Source organism: Ambystoma mexicanum, chromosome 2q (genome assembly GCF_040938575.1).
Source record: "Ambystoma mexicanum isolate Mex_15411 chromosome 2q, UKY_AmexF1_1, whole genome shotgun sequence".
In the NCBI taxonomy this organism is placed as follows: domain Eukaryota; kingdom Metazoa; phylum Chordata; class Amphibia; order Caudata; family Ambystomatidae; genus Ambystoma; species Ambystoma mexicanum.
In genome coordinates this window covers 1,263,690,710-1,263,717,144 of record NC_090924.1, presented here as the reverse complement: position 1 = coordinate 1,263,717,144, position 26,435 = coordinate 1,263,690,710, and the positions used below count along the sequence as shown (strand labels likewise).

General features: G+C 46.4%; 1 protein-coding gene across 2 annotated transcripts in view; it reads left to right on the top strand.

The window, feature by feature from the left end:
- PHKA1 (phosphorylase kinase regulatory subunit alpha 1) overlaps positions 1-26,435 on the top strand; it is a 2,290,600-nt gene that overhangs the window by 557,004 nt on the left and 1,707,161 nt on the right. For both annotated transcript variants that reach the window (XM_069648650.1, XM_069648649.1), the window contains exon 7: positions 23,776-23,874. In XM_069648650.1, coding sequence (XP_069504751.1) covers positions 23,776-23,874 — 99 coding nt within the window. The remainder of the gene's footprint in view (positions 1-23,775; positions 23,875-26,435) is intronic.

Below are 26,435 nucleotides of genomic sequence, written 5' to 3'. Positions count from 1 at the left end.
AAAGAATTCAGAAACTTCAAAACAAGGCGTCGGAATGGAGAGGCGGTACCAAGGTCTCGGTGCGCAAGTACATGTCCCTGCTAGGGACCATGTCGTCCTGCATTCCGTTGATAAACAACTGCCGTCTGTTTATGAGACCTTGCCAGGAATTTCTAGCGGACCGTTGGGCGCAGAGCCGAGGTCGCTGGTCCGACAGACTGGTCGTCGACGAACAACTAGTTCAAGCACTCGGCTGGTGGAGAGTGTCTACTCATCTAACGAAAGGGATGCCTCTACTGGAACCAGAGTTCCAAAAGACGGTGGTGACGGATGCATCGCTGAGCGGATGGGGAGCTCATCTGGGTACGTTACAGGTACAAGGCCAGTGGTCCTTGCAGGAGTCCTCCCTGCATATCAACCTGCTAGAACTGAGAGCAGTGCGATGGGCTCTAAAATCTTTTCTTCCGCAACTGAGGGACTCGGTGGTGCGTGTCATGACGGACAACACCACTACGATGTTCTACTTGAGGAAACAAGGAGGGACACTTTCCAGGTCCCTATCGACGGAGGCACAGAAAATCTGGCATTGGGCCCTGCAACACAACATGCAAATCTACCAGGCGTGAGAAACGTGGAAGCCGATGCCCTCAGCAGAGAAATGAACGAAGTTCACGAATGGGTGCTGAACGACCAACAACTACAACAAGTATTCAAGAAATGGGGACACCCGTCCATAGACCTGTTTGCAACGAAGAACAACAAAAAATGCCATCAGTACGCAAGCAGGTGGCCTCAGCAGGGCTCACTGGGGGATGCGTTTTCCTTCCCATGGACGAACAAATTCATGTACGCATTCCCTCCATTTCCCCTGGTCCGGAGGACGTTGCAATGGTCCTCAGGTACCCATGTCGGGTAATTCTGGTGGCCCCATACTGGGCCAGACAGGTGTGGTTTTCAGACCTGCTACACTTAGCGGCGGCGGAACCAATTGAGATTCCAGAAGACCCCCGACCTTCTGTCTCGACAGGAGGGTGTTGTTTGGCATCACGACCCGGACAGCCTCAAGTTGACGGCCTGGCTCCCGACTTCGCCGAATTTGGTCGGCTAACGATTCCGGAGGACTGTCGGCGTATCCTACAAGCGGCAAGAGCACCTTCCACAAACGCCTCATACGCGTACAAATGGAAAAGTTTCTGTCAATGGTGTGAGGATCAACCAGGTTTGGCCCCGCAATCGATTAAGCCAGAACAGCTCCTTCCATACTTGCTGCTCTTAGCTCAAAAGGGCCTGTCGGTATCGTCAATAAAAGTACACCTAGCAGCCATTTCCAGGTTTACTCGTCGACGGCACTCTGCACCTTTGTTCAGCGATCGCCTGATTAAGCACTTCCTTAAAGGCCTCTTTCGGAGTTTCCCTCCAGAGACGAAATTTCCGCCGGAGTGGAGCCTCAATCTGGTCTTAACGTCTCTTATGAAGCCTCCTTTTGAGCCAATGTCATCATCGTCTCTAAAGTTTCTGTCGTGGAAATTGGCCTTCCTGGTGGCCATCACTTCAGCCCGACGTATTTCAGAAGTTCAGGCTCTAATGGTAGACCCACCATACTTACGATTTTTCAAGACCAAGGTAGTCCTAGCCACTAACCCACAGTTCATACCAAAAGCTCCTTCGGTGTTCCATAAACACTCCTCTATTGTGTTGCCTAAGTTTTTTCCAGAGCCATGCTCGGGAGCGGAGCGCATGCTACACACATTGGATGTAAAAAGGGCTCTCAAGTTTTATCTTCATCGTACGCAACCGTTCAGAGAAACGAGACAGCTGTTCGTGGCCTATGGTTTGGGTGCTAGAGGAAAAGCCATTTCAAAGCAAGGACTATCAAGATGGGTGTCATCTACCATTTCGTACTGCCATTCCAGGGCAGGGAAGCCTCTTCTACGACGGCCAAGAGCTCATTCAACTAGAGCAGCGGCATCGTCGACGGCACTGTGGGCCGGAGTCCCTCTAGGGGACATCTGCATGGCGGCTACCTGGGCGGCTACACACACCTTTACCCGCCATTACTGCCTGTCGCAGCAACATGCCGAAGACACCCGGATGGGACAGGAGGTGCTTAGACACCTATTCCAATAAGGTAAGCCCCGGCTGAGGGGTTGCATCCTGTGAAATTTATGACTGTATGTGGTTCGTTTTCCTATGTTAACGATTACTGATGTATACATGATCATAGGGAACGGGCTTTGCGAAGAAACTATATGGGTTTGCATGCACGCCTCCTTTTGGGGGTGGTACTGCTATGTAATCTATTCAAAGCATGTGAATCCATGAAAGATCCAATGCTGGAGAAGGGAATAGTTTCTTACCTGTAACTCCATTTCTCCAGCATTGGTATCTTTCATGGATTCACATGCGCCCGCCTGCCTCCCCTGAACATGCAAACCGGTTCCCCCACTACTTTGGGGGCCGAAATCTGAGGGAGCGCGGGGGCGGGCCTGGATTTGTATCATGACGTCCTGACGGTACGGGCACGCAGGATACAAAACGAGGTGGATAGGACGCATAAGCGTCGAAAAAGTTTTCCTACAGGAAAGGGTCTATATAATGTACCGGGGATTCCCAGCCTGACGACGGGGAATATTCAAAGCATGTGAATCCATGAAAGATACCAATGCTGGAGAGATGGAGTTACAGGTAAGAAACTATTCCCTTCCATTGAATATGGGTTTCCTGCAGGGTGACTAGATCTGGGTTTTCTCTTGACAGAAAGTGTTCTAGTTTTTTCCTTTTTATTGTTGAGTTTAGGCCGTTAATGTTCAGTGATGATTTTTTTTTTTTTGCTTGTTCCTTAGCCATTGCTCGCAAGTTTTCTAAGTGCTGGCTTTGGTTTGCGGGCGTGCTTGGTTGGTCCTGGACCTGGTCCCCTCCCTGCCTCCTTTACTCCCCCCTCGCTGGGATGGCTCAACCGGCCTCTGTCCCCTCCCGATTCCCCTGTTCTGGGGTTGAGACCGCTTCCTCCCCAAGCGCTCCCCCTTGCAGGTCGTCCCTTACCCATATGTCAACCAAGAGTCCCCCTCTACATTCTGTCCCCCACTGCATTTGCTTTGTGTTCCCCCCTCCCCGGGTGCTTTTTTCTCAGTACTTGTTCCCACAGACTTGCATATATGTGGTGAAGCCCCTTTCTGGGGAGTCGTTTTCCTGTGGTGCCTTCTGTGGTGTAGGTTTTAGGCCGTTCAGGCCCCTTTTCTTTCTTGCTTTCCTCTTTGACTCTTGGGTGGTCCATTCCCATGCCTTCTTTTTGGATGTTCCCTTATTAGGCCCTGAGTTTCACTGCAGGCTGACTCCACTTCTATTCCCATGATGTTTGCTCCTTCCTCTATCGAGGTAATTCTCCTTTGTCTGCTTTCACACTCTAACCCAAAGCCTTGCAGGGCTTTCTCATTTGTGTCCACTCTCGCTTCCAGCGTTTGCACATCTCACTTCACTTCCTTCCGGTCCTCCGTCAGGTCTTCTCTCATTTTGTCCAATTGGGATTGAATAGTGTTGGCCTTTCTGTTCCCAAGTTTTGAAAGCATTGTTCAAAGAATTTTTGTCTGACCATATGCTACTCCTTTGTCTCCTCTTGAGGGGTCTCCTCTTCTTCCCGGTCTGCCTCCTGTTCGGTATCAGGCTGTGCTCCCCCCTCCTTCCTCTGCACTTTCTGTATCGCCCCTTTGTGGGTCTTTTTATTTCCTTTTGCGGGGGTCTGGGCTTCTTTCCGTCTTTTTTTTTGTCATCTTGTCTTGGTGTGGCGTTGAGGGCCAGAGTGAGGGAGTGGACCCTTGCCGGGGTTTTATATGTACTTTGCTTCTCTTGGTTTTGTTGGGGTGGTTGGGCCAGAGTCTGCAGGGTCCGGCAGTGGCTGTGTTCTCCTCTCACGTCCCGCTGTGCTCATGCGTTGCCTGTGCTTTTTATTTGCTGGGTCCCCATCTCTACCGTGGTGTTGGTGAGGTATCCCTGTCTTTTCTGTCCTTTTCAGCAGTGAAGGCTTTTCTTGCCTCTGCTCAGTTTGATATGGAGATTGAGCCCTGGGCTGGAATTTCCAGCCCTTCTCCTGGTTGGCTTAGTCAGTGGTTCTGTTGGGGATCTCCCTTCATGGACTCTTTCCACCTTCCTTGAGGGGCCCAACCAGTTATTCTCCCCTAGTATTAGTCCTCTTCTCCTCTTGTGGGCGGGGTTGTGTTGGGGATGGTGTCTTACAAGTTTCGCTGTTGTAGGTTGCTTTCTCATTCTCTCGATCTCGCCACCCGGCCCCTTTTTGGAGTGACCTGTGTGCTTTCTGGGCTGATCAGGCCTTGAATGGTCCTCCGTTTCAGATCTGGCTTGCAGGGACAGCTGATGCGCTCCCCGCTGCTGCTTAATGATGCTCCGTAGGTGTCACTAAGGAGATACTGTAGGTTTCGTCTTGCGGGCTGGGTGTCTTGCCGAGATCGTTCCTGAGGAAGGATTTCTTCTCCCTCCGGTGCTAGCCTCCCAGTCAAGCCCCTTTTGGAGCAGCCTGTGCCTCTCCGGGCTGCTCCGGTCTTGGGTGGTTGTCCGCTACTCTTCTGGGCCTCTGGGTCGGACGTTGCGCCCACTGCTGCCAGTTATTGCCTCAGATGCACTGTATTTACGGTTCTGACACCTACGGAGGGGGGCATGCTCTCTGTTGGTGACTGTGTGCGGGCTGATTTCGGACCGCACCAGCAGCTCGCTGTCCAGTCCTGATGGTGGTTAATCCCCCTTCCGACGCGTTCCTTCTGGGATTTGTTCGGCGCGCCTTGCTATGAGCACTAGGTCTGCTGCGGTACTTAGTTGATTAGACCCTTGCTCCTGCTCTGTGTATTTGCCAGTTGTAATCCGGGGAGGGGTTTTATCGGCAGTTATAGATGCTTTCTGAGCCTGTGGGGGGTGGAGAGTGCCTCTTCAGTGTTCCCACTCCGGCGGCCATCCTGGAGTTTTGACTCCTTACCAATCCCACAACCTCCCAGGTGCAAGCCCAACTGTTGGAGAATTCAGACAGCTTGGCATTCAATAAAGTACAAAACAATGTGAAATTCAGAGCAAAGATTTTGTTCCTTTGGGCCCTGATCTCGACGAGAAAAAGTGCCAGTAGGCCAATGAGCTCAGCACCTGATCATTTTAGAGTGATGTTTGTGGCATCTCTCAGCCTGCCAATCAGCACTAAGCAAGGTGAACTAGGCCACAGCGTTCCTCAAATTTCAAGCAGACGTTACTCTGAACCAATAGTTCTTGCTGCCCATAGCACTTATTAGGTAGCTCATGGTAATGCCAGGAGTTTCCAGACTGACCCTTTCCCTCAACTGGCCACTCGGTTTATTTTGTTCCTCATGGGTTAGGATGTATCTATTTGAGAAGGAGATGAGTGAGAAGGAGAGAGGGATAGCATTGTGAGCTAGAGAAAGAGACCTCTTCAAATGTCCAGGAGGAGTAGTGCAGGGTTGCAGGTTGTTTTACCTTGTATGGCCCGCTTTCCCCAACTAACCGATTCCCAAAGTGTCCTACCACCTTACACTGCAGACACAACCAGCCACCACAGGCCTAGCAATTAGCACATCAAAACTAACCAAACCAAGACAGAGCTTTCCTCTTCATCCCCAGCACACTATAATAACTGTGGCTAACAAAGGCCCAAAACGCTGTAGTCTCAGATCAAGGGCTCTTTAGTATAGATAACATACTCCCAAGTTTCTACCCATAGAAAGCAGATAGGCACACAGACACCGGGTACTTCTGACACATACCCATCAAGACCACAAGTTTCGCATCTGCCTCTCCGACTAATGAACCCCACCCCTCTTTTTTTCTTACATAGTCATACACATCGAGCCAACCAATAGTGGCAGAAAGGTGCTATACAAGACCACATAAAATACTCCAGTAATGAGTTGTAAGAGTTTAATTAAAGATCAGTATTTGAGTAAACCTAACTTTAGGGTTAAATCATACCAAATTCATTCTTTAATTGTTTTTATTGACACATTTATTTATTTACCACATATGAATTTATAAGAGATTGTTCATAAATATTATGATTTTCTGTCACATGTATTTAAATTGCTGATATATTTATGTGACGTATATTCTGCTAGGAATATGCCCTCAGGAGTCTGGGGAGAAGAAAACATAATTAAAATGCGTTTACTTGGCCTGTAAGGAAAAGCTCAGTCAATAATTTGCTTTACTTTCCATAACTCCGTTCTTGAAGTGTCACGTAAACTCTTTCCGCCAAAACCTTTTCGTACTTCATCCTGGCACTTGAACCCTGCATTGATTTTTCTTCTCCTTTGGAACCAAGGTCCTCTTGTTAGTTGCAGCTTTTTACCCTAAAGATCATATTCCTCAAATCCACTGGTGTAGCGGGAGCCCTGTAACCCATGTGGTGGGGTGTTCTTAGAGAGAGGGTAGGGGGGGGCGGTGGTGTCCTCATTCTGACCATTATAATAATTTCTAAAGTCAGAGTGAATAAGGGGGTTTGACAGGGGAAGGCTAGGGCCGAGCTGAGTGGTGGACACAGTCAAGGTGGAGGCACTCTGACTCCACTGGGCATGTCGGGAACCAGGAAGCCTTCTCTGCTTCCTGGTTTCTGTCTTCATGGAGCATGTGAGTCTTCTCACAAGAGCAGAGCATAGAGTCTGGAGCTAGTTGGAAACATAGAGGGGGGACAAGCCTTTTTCTGAGTGTGTGCGCGCGCGCGCACACAAGGGTGTCACATGTTTATACACACATGCATGATTTTTCAAGTGTGTTTCTGTGTAAGTGTGTGTGTGTATGGAGAATTCAATGTGAGTAATGTGAGAATATTCTGGGTGGTGTAGTAAGTCCAAAATAGGAGACCGACGAGAAGATATTTTTCAAGAGTTTTTGTTTATGATATGGCATTTATAACGCGCCCATACTCAAGTGTTTCAAGGCGCGACGAGGCAAGGGAGGGGAACAAAGGGAGGACAGACGACGATCTTACCAGGCCAGGTGTCATTCATATCGCACAAGGGTGTGGGAAGGGGGCAGGGACAGTGCAGTACATTGGAATAGATAACAATAAGTAAAGTTACGGCCAGCATGTGGCAAGTGCATGGGTAAGTGCCGAACATCAAGTGTCAAGGGCGGGCTGGGGGGCTGTAGGGATACAGAAACAGTCCCCAGTGCGGGGGTTGCCAGGCGGGCAGTGCAGGTGTGTGACGCTGGCGGGAGAGGGACCTGGGCCTGAGATCAGCGGGTGTCCAGGTAGCCAGTGCAGTTCCAGTTACAGCTAGGAGGTCAGCAGAGGAGAGGAGGAGAAAAAGCAGAAGCGAAGAGAAAGGTTTTTGGGTGTTTCCAGAACCAGAGATAATTCTCCTCAAGTTTAAGGGAAGCAGGGAGGCTGTTCCAGAGGGAGGCACCAGCCGAGGAAAGGAATCTACCACCAACTTGTTGCTTGGAGAAGCGACTGACCCTGAGGGAGTTGGAGGCGGATGAGCGAAGGACTCGAGAAGGAAGATATTTAGTAAGAGAGAGTTGAAGGTATTGAGGCACCAGGCCCTAGAATGCATTGTGGACGATGCAGAGGGTTTTGAACTTAATCCTCGCAGCCACTGCGAACCAGTGCAGAGATTTCAGTCCTGGAGAGATAACGATCCCTGGGCTTGAGGCCAAGGACAAGTCTTACAGTCCTGTGCTGGATGGGTTGCAGAGGGCGGAGAGTAGAAGCAGGCAGATTTAGAAAGAGGCTGTTGCAATAGTCCAGCCTAGAGAGAACCAGAGCTCTGGAGACAGTGAGCTTCTGGGGGAAGGAGAGGAAAGGACGAATACCTATGAGGAGGTGCAGCTGGTAGTGTGACTTCTTAGAGACATCAGAGATGTGAGGAGAGAAGGAGAGTGTGGAGTCTAAGATGACCCCCAAGGTTTTGAGCCTTGCAGGTGGGAGCAGTAAGAGGGCCAAGAGAGGCCGGCCAGAGAGCTACAGGAAAGGAGGGAGCAGGTGTGCCAATGAGAATCTCAGTCTTACTAGCATTAAGGCAGAGGTCATTGGCCCCACACCACTCCTGGATAGCAGACAGACGATCAGAGATGAGGGAAGGAGAGGAGGAGGCCGAGGGCAGCCTGAAAATGAGCTGGGTTTCATCTGCATAGCACTGAAAGTTGGGGCAGAGAGTGGCTATGCGGTGGGCATGGAGTGCCAGGTATTGGTTGAACAGCCAGGGAGAGAGGTTAGACCCCTGGGGTACACCACAGGTAGAGAAGAAGATGGCAGAGAGGAAGGACCCAAGTTGGACCTGGGAGGGTCGGTCAGAAAGGAAAGAAGTCAGCCACGCCAGACCTTGACCAGTGATGCCCAGGTTATCACGTAGAGTGTTGAGCAGGATGGCATGGTTGACGGTGTCAAAGGCTGAAGAGAGATCAAGCAGGATGAGGACGCAAGGGGTGTTAGTCTAGGTTTACATAAAGGATAACTTCAACTAGCCCTATATCTTCGATGAAGATTCCCTAGCTTTAAAGAAAATAACAAACCAGTGCTCATCAGGATTTCTCAAAATAATGATGTGCTCTGTCCAAAATCTATTCTCCTATGCTCGACCTACCTCAAAAGTGAAACTCTGTAATTTGTCCCAAGTAAATTGTTTTCACTATACTCTGGCTTTGAGTGGCTGGTATCTGATCCCCATCAGTACTTTTGCCTTTGGTTCTCACTCTCTCTTTCAAGTCCGGGCCTGATAATAAAGTTCTAAGTTGGGATGTGTAGATAGGACCCCTGAAGACTGTTTATTTTGGACCCCATTCAAATTGTCTTAATAGTTCAAAAACATTCTTTTCACTCAGAAGTGGTTTGTGCACAGGATGTTGCGTTACTTGACACCCACACTTACTCTGGTTTGCTCTGGTCCAATTTGATAATGTTCCTTTCTTTCTTAGCCCAAGCTGAGATATCTGACCCTTAAGCAACTGGTTCCTGCGTTTCTTCTACCCCCTCAGGTGGTACTTTCCATGTTAGCCCTTCGTGCACTTGCTGGCCTCTCGGGCCTTAGGATTCGTGGCTTTCATTCACCCCCCTTGTGGGATGTTCTTAAAGTCAGGCCCTAACTGGCTTCTGTGTTTGGTTTCACCCACTCGCAGGATTTTCTCAATGTCCACCCCTTGTGCTGTATTCCCAATGTCAGCCCCTGCTGGGTTGCTTCTTCTGGTGTCACCCCCTTGCAGTATATTCTTAATCTTAGCTCATGGCAGGCTATTTTCAATCTCAGCCCCCTCCTGGGTTACTCTCAATGTCAGCTCCTCGTGGGTTTTGTCGGTGCCTCTCAAACCACTTTCTCACTCTGGCAGCGTGCATGTGTTCCTGTGGCGTTGCATGTCAGTTGAGGTGGCTTCTTCAGGTACGGTGGCACTGTGACACTGGTGTCTTCAGGTCAGATCTTCCTCCTCATTTCCTCCTGTCTGCCATGGACAGGACTTTGGCGCTGGGTTTGCTGGACACCGGCATGCCGCTCTGGTAGCAGTTGGTTACTCTGCGGCCTGGTGACACTAGGCTGTCTGCCTTCTTCCCAGACTTGGCAGCATTCCTCAGGCTCTCCGTCCACAAAGCCGCCACGGTGGTCCTGCCTCCTGGTTGTAGTGTGGGATATGGGCCCTCCTCAGCTCTCCAACACAGACTGCTGGCCTTCAGTGACCAGCTGGTACTTTCCGCTTCTGCATGGCCCATCCTCTCTGAAACTATGCAGGCTGCGGAAAATATAATGAAAAGTGAATGTGTGTGGCTGCAGGTGAGTGAAACTTGCAAATTGGGAATTGTAGATATAGCTATTTTGTAATAGCTGTGGATGTGTAGATAGGACCAGGTATAGGGCACGAGTGACATTGTAGCATAGCGATCAAAATGTGATGTATATGTAGAGGATTCCAAGATGGCCACCGGGAGTAGGGGAGTGTAAAGAGTGAGCTCCTCCTGCTGGCCTCTGGGAAGAAGGGATATGAGAGTCCCCTCCACCCCCACTGTAAATAAACTCTCCCACATTGCTTTTATGATCCCCATGATTGGGGAGTACTTTTGGTGAGAGATCTGTTCAAAGGTAACATTGCGAGCAGACCGCGATCACTGTGAGGAGCTTCTAAGGTGTGGCAAACGGAACGCAGAGCAACACCGATGGGAAGGAGGCGGATCAGAGCCCTGATTCGACTTCTGCTTTGGGACTCCTGAACCAGCATACCCATCTTATATTGTGGGTCTCACTGATGATCGAGGAAAGGGTGACCGATCGTCATATAAACTTTGGAGACAGTGCGTACTTCACCGCGGGATCCGCAAACCTTGACCTACGGTCGTTGGAAGGACCTTATCCCCTCAGATAAAAGGGATGTGGATATAGGATTGATCTCCGGCTATTGGAAGAAGCTTATCCATATTGATAAAAGGTGTGTGGAGAGGAGTAGCCCACCGTTGTTGGTGCATGCTACTGAATGGAGTATTGAAGATTGACTGCATGATAGTTTAACCCTGCTGAGGCTTTGGGGTGAGTCAAAAGTGGTGAGAAGGGCATATGGGTATGCAAACGACAGAAAAAGTGCTGTTTTTGACGGTTGTATCATGAGCAACGGAGCCCATATTGTTATAAAAGAATTACCAGCAATTATAATTGGTGAGGCGAAAGCAACAATTGTGCACATTTAAAGCATTATTTGAGTGAGCCCATCTGTGAGGAAAGACTACATTGTGATTCTGTCATTGATAAGGAGTACTCTGAGCAGTCACTAAATGACGCTGACAGCACTCATTTAACACCAAGAAATAGCAGAACTAATACAGATACGGGGGAGGATAACAACATTAGGCAAGTGCCATCTCTACAACTGAGATAAAACTCACGATGGAGAAGTGAGGGTTAGGCACGAGCTAGATTGTGGATACCATCAGAGTAATTAAAGACACCAGGGGTGAATCTGTATACAGTGAGTAGAGGGATACAATAGTGGACGAACTGTAGAAAGATCCCATACTAGCTGGTAGAAGTATGTACACGCTCACAATGGTGGTTTTGTAAGAGAAAGACCTGATACAGTACAGCAGTGGTCACTAGAAGATAACAAATGACCTTCTGACTGGGTGCAAGCATATGTCTTACTCGAGAACTGTGAGAAAGATACAAGTGCACTGATTGTGAGTGGATTCTGTATTGTTACCCTCAACATTTCTAGTAGTTTCGCTAGAGACTTAAAGCAACTATACAAGCTCTGAGACTATAGTAGGTAACCTGCGACTGTAGGTCCACTGTTCAAATGTCTCGGAATAAAACTAAAGAACCAACAGAGGCAGCTCCCACCCCCAAGATGCAGAAGAAGAAACAGGAGGGGGCAATTTCAAAACTATGGCACAAAGAGGGGGACGAGGGGTCAACCGAGGGATGTCAGACAACCCATCAAGAAAGTACTCTGGCTTTAGTTCCACAGACACTGTCTGAACGCGATTCAACAACAGAAACAATTAAGCAATGCTTCAATGACTTCAAAGAGCAAAGGACAAACGCTTCAATCTCAACCACTCGTTTAAGTGCTGAGTTAGCACAATCCTTACAGTAGGTGAAAACTGATATCAACCTTGTGGAACGAGTAGAAACGAATGAGTCAGCGATCCAAGAAATAGCAGAAGACACTCGCAAAATAGATCTATTGACTGACCAGTTGGCAACGGCGACTCAAAACTTTGATTTACAACTGCAGGATCTGGAAAATAGATCGAGAAGATCCAACATCAGGGTTAAACTAATTCTGGAAATGATTGCGGACAGGGAATTTGAGATCTGCGATGCAGCAGGTGTTTGCTGACCTAATAGATCTGGAAATTGCTGGCCTAATAGATCTGGAAAAGGGAGAAGACGTACTGATTGCATTCATCGGGTAGGTCTGAAACGCAAAGAGCCTGGAGCAAGACCTACAGATGTGGTTGCTGCAATTCAAAAGTATGATCAGAAAGAGGCTATTTTGCAGGCTGCAAGGAAAGCGGCTCCTAATAAGGGTAATGGCTCTGAAATTCAACTTTTCCAAGACTTGCCGCAAGCAACCTTATTGAAGCGAAGGCGGAGGGGTCCAGTGGTACAAGCCCTAATCAAAAACCAGGTTTGTTATAGATGGACGTTCCTTTTGGACTCTTCTTTACATGGGACAGCAACATCAGGTAACGTCGTGCGAAAAGGGTCTGTGGATCTTAAAACTGGCGGATGCCGATGAAGGCAAACCAGCCAAAAGACACCCGTACAGTTCAAGGAAAAGGAAGATTCAGAAGATGGAAATGGACCAAATACCTCGCGATAAAACAATGTGAGAAAAGTTTCAAGGGATCGAAGATGGCATACGACTCCACGGCTGTGGTGAGGAGCGATGTAAAATAGCATTAAGTGTTTTTTTAAAAACAGTTTTTAGAATTTTTTTGCAACAAAAACAAACCCAACAGTGCATGTCGTATAACTTCAAGCATTGCATACAGTATCGTAAATCGTGCACTGCCTTCCCTTTACCCTCCCCTTAACTTGAGCCTACTCCACTCCGCCCTGCGCCGTTGTTTCGTCTGGGGGGTATCTACCCCTCTGTAATGTCAGAGGAGTCATGTGCACTTGGGCAGGCCTGGGTGGACCAGAGAGCGAGGCCACTAAACCGCTCCAGGCCACCAGAGTTTCCGTTTCCTTCTGCCCCCCTAGACCCTCTGTTGGCCGCTTCATTCCATACCGCCGTTTCCGCCTCTGTCCATTTCAGGAGATTGTGCCACCAGGCCTGTATACTTGGCCTGTTTGCTTTCCACCCCATGGCAATTCTACGTTTGGCCAGTATGTATGCCAAATCCTTGAGTTTGCTCACGTGTTTCAGTGAGCGCGGTCTAGAGAATCCCCCTACCATGCATGCCCACACAGATTCCACATTTAGTGTGATCTCTTTCTCGGATAAACAGTGGGCTACTTCTCCCCAGAATTTTCCAACCTCCGGGCATGCCCAGAACATGTGTATCATCCCGATGTTCACTTCCCCACATTTGGGAAATGTTTGTATTCCTGCATTCTTGAATCGAGTGATCCTCTGGGGGGGGTCATATACGCTCTGTGAGTAACATATAGCTGGATCTGTTGCAGCCTCGCATTCCTGTATACATTTTTGTGGTATCTCTGAGCCCTCGCCCACAGCCCGTCATTCATGGGTTCCCCAGCTTACTCTTCCCAGTCCTGTCTCAGTTGGATCGCCTCCTTTCCCACCCTGGACATCAGCAGTTCGTATATTCGAGAAACCTCATGCCCCCCCTTCTGAAATATCATTAAATTGTTTCTGTGGCTACGTTGGGTTGGTCTTCCAGCACTATTTCGGACCATGTCTCTTTCACCCGCCGTACCAATCTGGTGTAGGTAATATACTGCCCTAAGTGTAGCTCAGTTTATTCTACCAGTAGGTTGAATTCCATTACCTTCCTCACTTGCCATACATCACCCAGCGTTGCAATGCCCACCGGTTCCCAATGCGTGCGAATGACCTTCCGCAATTGCTCGTCCTCTCCAGTCAAAGCCACTAGTGGCATTTGCGGGGAACACCGGGTCGGGTTCTCCATGACCTGGCAAGCCTTACGCCACATCTTCCATCCCAGTTCTAACATCCTTATGCACCCTTTTAGCTCTGGTTTTGGCAGCCATATCCATTCTTTCATAAAGAACGGAGCACATTCAGACCTCAATAGTCTGGACTCCGCTGTTGAGTCTTCTGTTAGCCATCTAGCCACATATTGTAGTTGGCTGGCCAGGTAATAGATCTCAAAGTTGGGCAATTTTATGCCCCCTTTGTCATACATGTTCTGCAGTTTCCACAGGGCTATTCTATTCCTGGTATTGTGCCACATGAACCCTCTACATATGCTCTGGAGTTTGACAAAGAATCGCTTGGGTATCTGTAAGAGTGCGGATGGGAAAAGACCACTCTTGAAACTGATTATGTTTAAACCAGTACACTTTATTCAGTTTTTAGTGTCACTAAACTGTCTCTTGTAAAAGGTTACATAACTGGCCCTCTGTCCCTCTTGACAGTCCATGAAGTGAGTTGCGACTTGTGGGTCACGGGCTTATGTGGACGATTACAACAGCTTGTAGTCCAGCGTCCTGGCCCAGAAAGGGCTCCTCTAACTGGACCTGGTATCTCAGTCTCTCTTGAATAGCGGGCAGTGAGATTATTGTTTAAGTTCAGCGTTCATAGATGTACAGCTACATTGATCTTTTCAAAAGTGTGTGGCTCTTATTGTCCCCAGTGGGCCTCTTCTTATCACTGTTAGCTGTCTTTGCCTCTTAATGTCCCCAAGGCCACTCCTCACAGTTCACTTTGCTCTCTATGTATTTGAGGTGTTTAGCCTTCGATCCTCCCCTCGAAATATAGAGGAATCCTTTCCCTCCTCACCTCCTTTAGGATGACTGCTTTCTCTGGATACCGCTGCGGGGAAAGGGAGCCTCCTTCTTGACTGTACCCCGCTTCCGTAAGACCGATTGTCTCCGGAGTCCTCCGTCCCTTCACTTGCCTGGGCTCCTCGTCAGCTGATGGGACGTCCAAGCGATCGGCTCCCAGATTGCTTCGGAGCCGCGCTGTGATGCTCCTTCACTGCGAGGATCCTCCCCCCCGCAGCGCAGGAGCGATCAGCGGTCAGCTGTTGGATTGTGGCACCGCTGATCGTCAGTTGCGGCTTAGTTCTTCCGCTCTGATGAAGCCGCTTGACGTCGGCCGATTCAACAAATTAACTTGTAAAAAAAAAAGTATAACGTTTCTCCGAACATGCTTAACAGGAGCGTATAACTTGAGGGAAGCAGTCTCTCTCCCTAATAGGCCCACTCATAAGTGGCCGCTTCTTCGTGTGAATCTCCTTCCTCCTCGCCAAATTCAGCCATCTGCCGGTCCAAACGAAAGAAGAAAAAACAAAACATAAAAAAACCCAGTATTGTTCAAGAAAAGATCCTCTTTCCCAAACTTTCACTCCTCATTGGATCAAAGACCTGACTTTCCAAGGAAGACCCTCCCATCCTGACATCATGGCTGCTGACATCACAATCCACTCAGCCTTTCTGGATGACTGACTGCACCATCACTTAATTGGCTCTGAATAATGCTCTGATCTGCAGATTTCCTTCTTGATTTGTCACAGTATCGCATATGGTATTTTCCCAATAAAATGTAACAACCTCGGCAATACTACCATCTTCAACAATGCCACCCTCCCTACCATGGCCAGGGGGAGCTTAGCCCAGAATCTCATGCTATTCTCTATGTTCACCACTGCCTTTTCTGTGTTATGTTTGTATTCGGCCTCCACCGTATGATAGATATCAATCCCCAGGTATTTAAAGGTTCTAGGCTCCCATGGTATTTGTAATACTGGTAAATTTTCTCTCGGAATCCCCTTATATCTCCCCAGAGGGAATAAAATATGACTTCTTGGGGTTCACTATGATGCCAGAAAGCAACGCAAATCGCTCCATCACTTCTAGGATATATTGCAGATTTTCCTCTGGATACCTCAAGTATAACAGCATATCTTCGACATACATTGATATTAGGTGTGGCCCTCTTTTCTTGTAGATTCCCAACCCCTCATATTGTTGCCTCAGATAAATCGCTAAGGGTTCTAGTGTGAGGATGAACAGCATCGGGGACCAAGGGCAGCCCTGTCTGATGCCCCTTCTGAGTTGCCATCTCTCTGAGATGACTGCTCCCGTCTTGACTCTGGACAATGGCACACTGAACAGTAGTTCCACCCACCTCAGATACCTGGGTCCTATCCCATATTCTTTTAGGGCGGCCATCAGCCATGGCCATTTAACAGAATCAAAGGCCTTCACCGCATCTAATGAGACAATTGCTACTTCTTGCGAGTCCCCTTCCGTTTGCTCTATGACACAATGGAGTCTTCTCAGATTATCGAATATGCTCCTGTGAGGAACAAATCCGGTGTGGTCGGGATGTACAAGTTTGCTAATAACCTGTCTCAGTCTATTAGCCAACACCGCTGTGAGTACCTTGCTGTCCTGGTTCAGCATGGATACCGGTCTGTATGATCCGCAGTCTGTGCTCAGCTTGTTGGGTTTAAGGAGCGGGATAATAGTTGCGCCTCTCAGGGATTCTGGTATTCTCCCTATCTCTAGAGCTTCATTTAACATTGCCAGTAGCGGGGGGAGCATTTCCATCTTTTACGTTTTGTAGAACTCACTGGGGAGTCCATCCGTTCCCGGGGCCTTACTGTAGGTAATAGCTTAATTACTGCTTCTAGTTCCTCTAATGTGATTGGGGCCTCTAGGTTCTCTCTCTCTCTTCAGTGCTCAGTTCGGGTAAGCCAATGTCCTCTAATGTTTCTATCATCTCACTCCATTCTCCCCCTTCAACGTTTCCATACAGTTGTTGATAGAACTCAAGGAACTCCCTGTTTACGCCCTCTTGGGTTTCCAGTAACTGTCCATTTTCCCCCTTTATTGCTCTGATCGTTGATCTGGGTGTCTCATTTTTATATAACCAAGCTAGCAACCTCCCGGCTTGTCCCCGCAAGCGTGCTGTCTCTCTATGTATGTCTTGTAATTTAAGTTGCATAATCTCTCCCAATGCCTCCCACACTCTAGCTGCAATTGGCTTATGGATCCGGCCTCCTCAAGGGAGTCATCTCCTCTCCGCATAATTGCCTCCAGTTTCGCCTCTGCCTTTTGCAGCTCCTGCGTTATGCCTCCTTGTAACCCTTTGGATTTGGATATAGCTGCTCCCCTCACCACCGCTTTAAATGCCTCCCATAAAGTGCCGGCCGATTCTACGCTTCCAGTGTTATTTTCGAAGTATTCTACAATTTCCTTTCTCAGGTCCTCCCTAAACACTGCGTCTTTCAATGCTTCGGCTCTGAGCTGCCAAGTTGGGATCCTAGCCCTAGGAGGCAAGTATTGCCATGTCAGGATCAATGGCGAGTGGTCCGAGATTACCCTCGCTCGGTATTCTGACCGCACTAGTTCCCCCATCAGATCCGGAGTAGCAAACGTATAATCCAGCCGTGTATACACGTTTTGTGGGGCCGAGTAATGGGTGGTCCATATGTCTACCAGGTGAAAATCTACCAACGGGGTTCTCAAGGTTTTAGCTGCAGGGGTGGGTTTGTCTACCTTCCTGTCTGATCTGTCTACCCCAGGGTGTAACGCACAGTTAAGGTCACCTCCCCATATCACCGCTCCTCCAAGGTATGGGCTAATCTTATTATATAAGGTTTTGAAATAGGCTGCAGTATTTTGATTCAGAGCATATGAATTGATGACACATAACTCTATTTTCTATCAGTCCCCGTATTGCCACCATCCTCTCATCTGCTTCCACAGTGGACTGTAATAACCGAAAGGGGACATGTGGTGCTATCCAAGTAATGAACCCTCGTGCGTTTGCAGAATACGTTGACCCTATGGTGGTCCCCTTCCATTTCTTCATTATCACCTCCTGTTTTTCTTTTGTGAGGTGCATTTCTTGCAATAGGGCGATATCCATCCTCTGCCTCTTTAGATACATCATGATCTTATTTCTCTTTAAGTAACTATTGAGCCCCCTGACATTCCAGGTTGTTATCTTAAGGTCTCCCATCTCTCATCTGTTTCCCGTCCCACCTCTGTCCTCCCTTGTCTTCCGCACCATGCGCTGTAGCGTGTGAGTGTAAGCTCGTACCCTGTCCCCAACCTCCCTCTTCCCCCCCCCCCCAGATGTACCACTTCAGTGATGCATCCCGATCAATCTGGGTTTGTGACCAATAGACAAACATTCGATAACACTCGACGGGTGGCCCATTAACTGGAAAAAATAAATAAGGTTGGAACTTTCAGCAGCAGTATTAACACTTGATGCTGAGAAGGTATTCGACCATGTCGAATGGTCCTTCTTCTTTCTAACAATGGAACATATGGATTTCGGTCCAGGGTTCCTGCAAATGGTAAAGGCACACTATCAAACCCTGAAACTGCGATTAGCTATCAATGGCAATCTCTCAATGAGATTAGTGTTACGAGAGGGACCAAACCGGGGTGCCCGTTATCTCCAATAATGTATGCACTACATCTCCGGCCTCTATTGTCTAAAATTAGACAAGAGGATACAATCAAAGGGATTCAATTTGGGGGAGAGGACCATAAAGTCATGGCCTTTGCAGATAGCTTATTTCTGACACTAGAGGATACATCTTCTTTGTTACCAGCTTTGACAGCAGAGTTGACACAATTCGCGGAAGAATTCATTTGCAAAAATCAATAAGGAAGTTTCAGGAGGGGAAAATTACAGATTAGAGGGAAATCTACGACATTCAATTTATAGCAGCGAAACATGGTTTGCGGTACTTTGGTATGCAACTAAAAGGCTCCTTGGAGTCAATGTATAGAGCAAACTATCTCCCTCTCCTGATAGCAATTAAACATTGGCTTAAAGAACAAAACCTTTTCACAATATCATGGATGGGAAGAATAAATGTAATTAAAATGATGATTTTCCCAAAGCTATTGTATTTTTTCCAAGCTCTGCCGATCAGGGTCCCATTAAAATTCTTTAAGGAACTTAAGATTTTGAGGGAATACATTTGGCAAGGTAAGAAACCTAGAATCGTTTGGAAAATTTCAATAACTTCAGTACAAAAAAAAGGACTGGGGATACCCAATTTACAGATTTACTATCAGGCTGCCCAATTGTGGATTATTGGGGAATGATTCAAAGGGGACTAAAAAGAAATGTGGGTACGATTGGACAGAGCAGTAGTTGGCAAACCTCTCCAGGAAGTACTATGCTGCTAAAAACGGGATTGTCCTGTCAATATGTATAGAAGTAAAATAACAGCGTTGATAGCCCAGATATGGGATATAGCGGTGCAAAGAGTAGGTATTACTACGTTTCCCTCTCCTTTTACAACTCTTTTTCATAACCCCCAGGTTACTTCGGTATTAGAAGAGTGCATTCAAGCAATGGGAGGAAGCTGGATGCTTGAAGATGGGTGATTGGTTTGAAGGACGAGATTAGAACATTCCAGCAATGCAAAAAGGCATTCCTATAGAGCGAAAATGAAAGATTAAGGTATGCTCAATTACGCCATTGGTTAATGGGTGCAAACAATACATAACAAGGGATCTATCTGATTTTGGGAAGTACATAATTACTAATGCGGGGATAGACTTGTGGTGGCGGCACTGTCAAGATACTAGTAGAGAACTGGAGTCGAACACAATGGTGTTATGAGAAGTTGTGGGAGAACGACATGGGTATTGTAATATCAGAGACTCGGTGATTAGAGGTTTGGAAGGGAATTCCTAAATTGATGCAGGCAATTTAAATGCAGGAAATACAGTGATAGTGATGGCTCAATGGCATCTAATTCCCGAGAAATTGCCTAGGTTCCATAAGAATGTGCCTGAAGATGTTGGAGGGGATTCAAGGAAAAAGGAACTTTGGTACATATTTGGTGGGAATGTCAGAAAATTAAACTCTTTGCGGAAAAGTCAATAAAGCTATGTATGAGATATTTGGCCTCCAGATATGAAGAGGCATAGATGACTCGATGCTGGGTTTTGGCAATGTTTTGGAGATTTTAATTGAAAAGATAAAAAGGAAAGCCTAATGGTATTGTCGGTAGCCGCAGTGTCACTCATCCTCCATCAGAGCACAAATGGTTAACAAGAATTTGGCATTACCTCTCCCTAGAGTGGATTACCTATGTCATACATGGGGAGCAAAAGAATTTCAGGAAGGACTGGGAGTTTGTTTTGCACTTTCTCCACAAAGACTTTCGCAAGATTTGGTGTCTGCAAAGGTTACAGATTTTGGATTTATTCAATTAAGGACTATACCATCTGGATTATCATAGTGTGTACATTAAACGTAGCTGTCCGGGAGTGGGAGGGTGGGAGGTTAGGTGGGAACAGGGTTTGGGGTTCTTCAGGGTGTTTGTGGCAGGGGGGCGCGATTGTATTTGCCATAGTTTATTTTCTGTAAAAATGAAAATACTAATAAAAATGTTTCAAATAAATGTGGTGTATAGTTATGACAATATAGACACCAATCCCATGTGCGAGAAATACCAAAGCACTGCCATATTGGGAGTGAGGCCTAGCCATATGCAATCCCTGTTGGAAATATGACAGTGCTGTGTGGCAATAAGCTAGAGTAATCTCCCTTTCCCAAGCTCCAGCAGTAAAATCGAGCATAGAGGCCTTCAGCGTGAACAAACAAAAAGTTCAATTGTATGGAGCTATAGGCCTGTGAATAAAGAAAGGAATGGGAATGGCCAAGCACGGGCATGGCTGTGCCCATCCCAAAGGATTAAACACATGGGAGCCGGGGTAGAGGTCTCGGGCTGGAAAAATGCCTGGCCGAGATTTAAGACACTAGCACCCCCCGGGAAAATGGCCATTCAATATAAATTGCCTGATGCAGTTATTACAGAGTCCCTAAATCCATTAGAATTCGGTTGATCAGTGTGGTCCTTGAGAGGCCCAGGAGAAGTTCCGGGAAGTGGCAGCTGATAAGGATGGAACAAAGAGTTAGACATCCTGTGATTTGTGATACAGGGAGCAGGATGTGATGCCAACAAATGTAGGTCAGCGACAGGATGGGATGGTGGGGGTGCCCACATGTCTGGTATCAAGAGAAGCATACCATTATTCTAAGGGGCCAATTTGGCCTTGGAGTTATCCAATGAGCTCATATTAATGACCAGGTGCACACCACGTGACTAAGCCAATGGGGAGGGTAGCATACCAGGTACCTCGCCAATGAGGTAGTGAAGACTCAAGATGACAGCGTGGGTGGGGGGGGCATGTGTTAGAGGGTGTGGTTAGATTAGGATGTGGCCAGTTGGCAGAGGGATGACCGGGGCTGGTGGTATGTATATAGGTGGTAGCCAATGAGGGTGCGAGGGATGAACACTGTATATAGAGTGAATCATTAATAATGATGTCTTTCCTTATAACTCCATGTTTGCTATAGACTGAGAGCTCTGTGACAGTTTAGTTCTATGGGAACTTCTGTCACCTTTTTTCCTTTTTGAATACAAAATAAACCTGGTTTTCCTTGCAAAGAGGTGCACCAAGCTTTTTTCTATGGCTGTGTTTTTTACGGTCTGGTTGTCTGCCTACACCTGTTCCCTAGGGAATATTTTGTGTAGCAGACTCGCCTCCCTAGTCCCAAAGGTGGTGGCGAATTCCCTGGATTTGTCACAGTGACCGACTGGTAGTTGAAAGCATTTGTGTGTAAGGCTGTGGCCAAGGGGGCACTGGAGCATGGAGCTTTACTTACATGGAATGTTTTACTGGAATCTATGGGCAAAGTCCCCTTGATTAGGGTTTTTGCATGGAGGAGGAGTTGGATTGGGGGGGGGAATATAATACAATGGGACAGGTAGCCTGGACATTTTCTTATTTTGGCACAGCATTTCTTACTCTAATTAAGGGCAAGGCAAATGTGTGTTTTTACATTTGGTAGGATGGAGGGCCATTTGAGTAGTCAGCAAGGAAATGTGTTCTTGCAAAGTTAACATAAAGAGTTTCTTACATGGTTGGTGGATCATTTGTGCAGCCAGCAATAACATGTTTTCTTCCTGTGCCATGAAAGGTTTACTGTTAAGTGCAAATCCAACCAGAGCATGTTTTCCTATGGTATAATTATTGCACGTATTACTGGCCACGCACAGAGGTGACTAGTACATTTGGGTGCCAGGGTGCAGGCCCCACCAACTTTTTTCTAAGCTAGTCTACAAATTTTAGGTTCGATTAAAAATAAAAACATACATCTTTCTCCTAGTGCAGTGTGGAGCGTGCCCATGCAGCAGCGATATCATCTTTGTGGTCCAGGCCAGCCTGAAATTGTGGTACGGTCTGTGTTTTGTTGATGAACGTGTGGGGCGCCCTCAGCATGGCTCACAGGTGGACCCCACCTTTTGTTACACCACTGCTCATATCTGTTACTTGTACTCATTGTGAAAAAGATGTGCAGACCCTGTGTGTAGACCATTATTTCCAGGTGTTATCCAAGAAAGAGCTTCCTTGGAGTTAGACTATTGTTTCTACCTATGGTGATCTTTAAATTCCATCCCTTGCAAAAAATACTTTATCCACAGACCTCATTCACCTAAGATGTAGAGGAGGTTCTAGTGTCTGGACCTTAAGAGGTTGTTTTGCCTCCATGTCTTGGCTATCAACAGTTTGCCAATTTTATTGGCAGAAGTAATCCCATTTCTAAATAGACTGTCTATTTATTTCTGTGCAGAAAAACATGCTCTTAATCGGCAAGTAGATAATTAACTGAAAGAACTTTACCTGAAGGCATCCATTTTTAGGACATCAGCATTTCACCTCCTTCCACCTCATATTTTCTTTGTCATCCTCCTCATGCTTCTGTTTTCATTTTCATTACTAACTATTGAAATTATTTGTTATAAATATGAAAGAAGACTGATGAGTAAGGACGAAAATCTAGCTACGAACAGGCGAAAAAAGAATGTCCCAAAATGTATACTGGTTTTGTCCATTGTAGGACATTCTTATTTCTCTTGAATTATTCCATTCTCACCTTTTTCTTCTTTCGCAGTCCTCACTGGCACTTCCCTGTCTTTATTCTTAATCCTAATGTGTCTCACCTCATTATTTATAACACATAAAAATGAAGAATCCAGCAAAATGCTGCAAAACTCAGGCTTTCCGACTGTAAGGTCAGAAACACTTATTGATCTCAAAGTATTGTGAACAGTAAAAACATATCCAGCTCAATACCATCAACCTATTTGAATTATTTGAGCCCAGATACGCTATATATTTGCACTAATTCAGTACATTTAACATAAAGCCCATTAGAATGAAGTCTCAGTGAAGAGCATGTCTAACGGGGTGATATTGGAAGGAAAAATGAGGTGTCTTAAAATGGACACAAGTGTCTACTTTAGGACATCCTTATTTTTCCACCTCACACCTCAGTCGTCCTCTTCACTCATCAGTCTAAAGTAACTCACTCCTCACTCGTTTGGAATAAGAATGAAGACTGATGTGTAAGGAAGATTAAAGTCGTATCCATAAGAAAGAACCTCACCAGAGTTAATTTATCTGAGAGAAAATATTGCTCCTGTAGCTCCACCCGAACTGTACGGTCTGCAACCTCTTGCTTGGAAAGTTCTTCATTTCATAGTTTGTGGCAAGAAAAAACAATTTGGTGGATTAGAAGTGGGATTGTGGAATAGCCACATTGCAGAACTACCATTGTATTGCCTCATTCGACTATTTAAAAACAAAAAAGTGTTGTTGAAATATAGTTATTTGCACAGTGGGTTGATCCATCATGGGTGCTTTGATTCTCTCTGGTGTGTGATGGGGTTTATGATGGGGGTAGCACATAGACATAATTTCACTTGCTGTTTGTGCTGTATACATTACCAAACTAGAAACCAAAATGTATCTGGGTTTTGACTGGACAGAGTCCTATGTTGTGGGTAGAAGAGCCTAGATGCTTGGGTATGTGATAATGTGTAACGTCATGATGTAGCGGCCCATTGATGGTAAGATTGTTGGCTTGTTTTTTATTGTCATTGTAGTATAGTTTTGTGCAACATTACAATGGAGGTGCAAAGGTGATTCAGTGAAGATCTTTGGAGAATTCTATACACTTTGGACATGTGATCTTTTCTTAAAATAAAAATTGAGCTTGACAAACATTAGGTTAATTTAACAATGAAAGCATTTGTTCTAGTTTGTTGATGGAATGCTTCAAACATTAATGATTTTGTGAGTTATTAATTCTATTTCCTTTCAGGCTGCCCTGGAAGCACTGGATGAACTAGATCTATTTGGAGCTAAAGGAGGACCCCAATCTGTCATCCATGTCCTGTCTGATGAAGTGCAGCATTGCCAGGTACAAGGATAGATTTTAATCCCACATTTGTCCTTATCTGCAGTTGTGTAGGCATTATTCTCAAAATCGTTTTTTGGCATTGCGCTTGGCAGTTCTTCGTCTGTGACTTGCACAACTAGTTGTACTCCAGCTGATCAAAAAAGAATTAACACTGTCACCAAAATGAAGCAATTGTAATTAACTGAAATGTAGGCTAAAGAGTCAATGTTCTTCTTACCTAACATGTTTCAATTAGAAAATGCATGTAGTAAGTGTGATATAGTCTGCTTACAGTTAACAAGGAATATGGATATGCATGTCCAATTCTTGCCTCTCATGGAGGTCCCTGATCCTGGGAAATAATTATGAACTCCTTTAAATTCAGGATATTGCAGTTCTTCTCTAAAAGTGAAAACCCCTCTTGGTGGGGATTGTATGTCGGCATCACAAGATCTTTTTAAATGGTTAACTTTCTTTCCCTCCAGGAAGTTTAAAACCTAAAGGTGCTGGTCTTCTAGAATTATAACCATAGCAAGCACTGTGATAGAACCATATGGTTAAAAATTCCCTTGTTATGCTGTATTTTAGCAACTATTGTACACTGGTAACACAGATGAGCGGTTTTACATTTTCTACTTAAATAAGATGGCCTATATCATTACCAAACCCATCTGTGTAGTCAATCAATTTAAATACGCTTGTATTCAGCAATTCCAAGTGTTAACTGGTTCACAGGTGTTCTGTGAGCTAGCTGTTGACTAGTTAAATGCAGGCCAGGTGCACCAGTAATAATCCTGATTGTTCCCTGGGACAGGTTTCTGCTCATTCATTACTCCTGGAGACAACCACTCTTGCTTAGCTTGCAGCAGTCTATTTCAAGTAGACTTGAGAAGCATTAGCTCCACTGGTCAGTCAGGCCTCCCAACCCTCCTTTTCGAATGGATTGTGTCCTCCCACGTATTCCTCATCTTAGATGTCTTGTCTCCCAGCTTTGCTGCTTCGGAAAACATTTTTCACCAGAGGGCGCTGTGTTCGAGGCCACAGAGTTTTAGTCCCTCGTGGGCCGCTGTCGAGCGTCAACGTCATCCGCTGTATAAAGGGCTCGAGCCACGGCCGTTACCTCAGTTCCGTTTTTCCAAGCAACTGCTTCATGTCAGTGAACATCAGGTTTTTTCTCGACGATGTCCTCGTCATCTACTCCCACCACACCCAAGAAGGGTTTAAAAAAAATGTCAGAAGTGTGGTAGGAGAATGTCAATGACCGACCCCCATCGGAATTGCCTCTGGTGTCTTTGCCCAGACCATCGGGTTGACGAGTGCGGTTCCTGTCAGGCCATGTCCAATAAGGCTCTTTGGGAAAGGAGAGGTAAGCTGGCAGTGGGGGAGGAATCTTATAAGTCTTCAAAAAGACAGATTCAGGAGAATTGAGTCAGAAATCTCGACATGGGTCCAAGAGTCGCTCGAGGAAATCCTCCTCGTCTTCATCTAAGAAGTAAAAAAAAGCGATGTCACAGGTCTTCTTTCTCCTCTGAAAGGAGGGTGACATCCATCCAAGCACGATTCCCCTGAAAAATGAGTCCTTTAGGGCTTCAATGCTTAAAATCTTTGAGAAAGCGGCCCTGACTCTCTCGAAGAAGCCGCGTGGAGATCATGCACCTGCCCACTCTAAAAGTTAGGGAGATCAAAGACTAAACACTTGAGAGCCGAAAAAGAGTCAAGAGTGTCATCAGGGGAAAGTTCTCCGACACCTCATACAAAGGCAAAACCTCTGGTGCATAAATCGGTGGTAGCGAAATCGACATTGGCGTCTAAGTCGAAACTTGACCCGACACAGTCGATGACTAGAGCTTTGAAACCGTCGACACCCATTACTGTATCGAAGCCTTCTTCGACAGTATCGAAGCCTCCTTTGAAAACATCAAAGCCAGCGTCATCTTTATCGATGCCTTTGACTCCTTTATCGAGGCATTCTTTAATCCCGATACCTAAGTCGATGCCATTGCCCATGCCTAAGTCGATACCACGCCCTTTACTTGAAAAGGTTTACCATGCTCAACCCAGGCAAGAATTTTTCAGATCCATGTCATCCATCTTTGAAGAACAATCCTCTGAAGAGGATGTTACTTCAGCTGGAGTTAGGTTTGGAATCGGAGAGGTCCCTGAAGAGTTAGTGGACCCGAGTACCAAGATAACAGATCTCTGACTATCTCCAAAATGCCAGTGGCCTAGATACTTCGCCTGAAGTGTAATTTTAGAGACCAGACCCTACAGATCTTGCAGATCCTAGTTATAGGAATCTCATGGGAAGGGTCATTGATTTCATGGATTGGAAGGCAGCTTCCCAAAATTTCGACCAGGATGATATGACGGACATCCTGAGTGAGGGTCCTCAAAAAGACCCTGTCCTCCCTTTCCATAAGGCACTACAAAAAAGGGTGATGGTAAATTTTTTGTTTACTGCTGAAACCGAATCAGGGTATCCCTGATTCGGTTTCAGCAGTAAACAAAATATTAGTAGCAAAATACAGGCCATCTTCATCAGGAGGAGCATGTACCTGTAGCGGAAAGGAACAAGGGTTGGT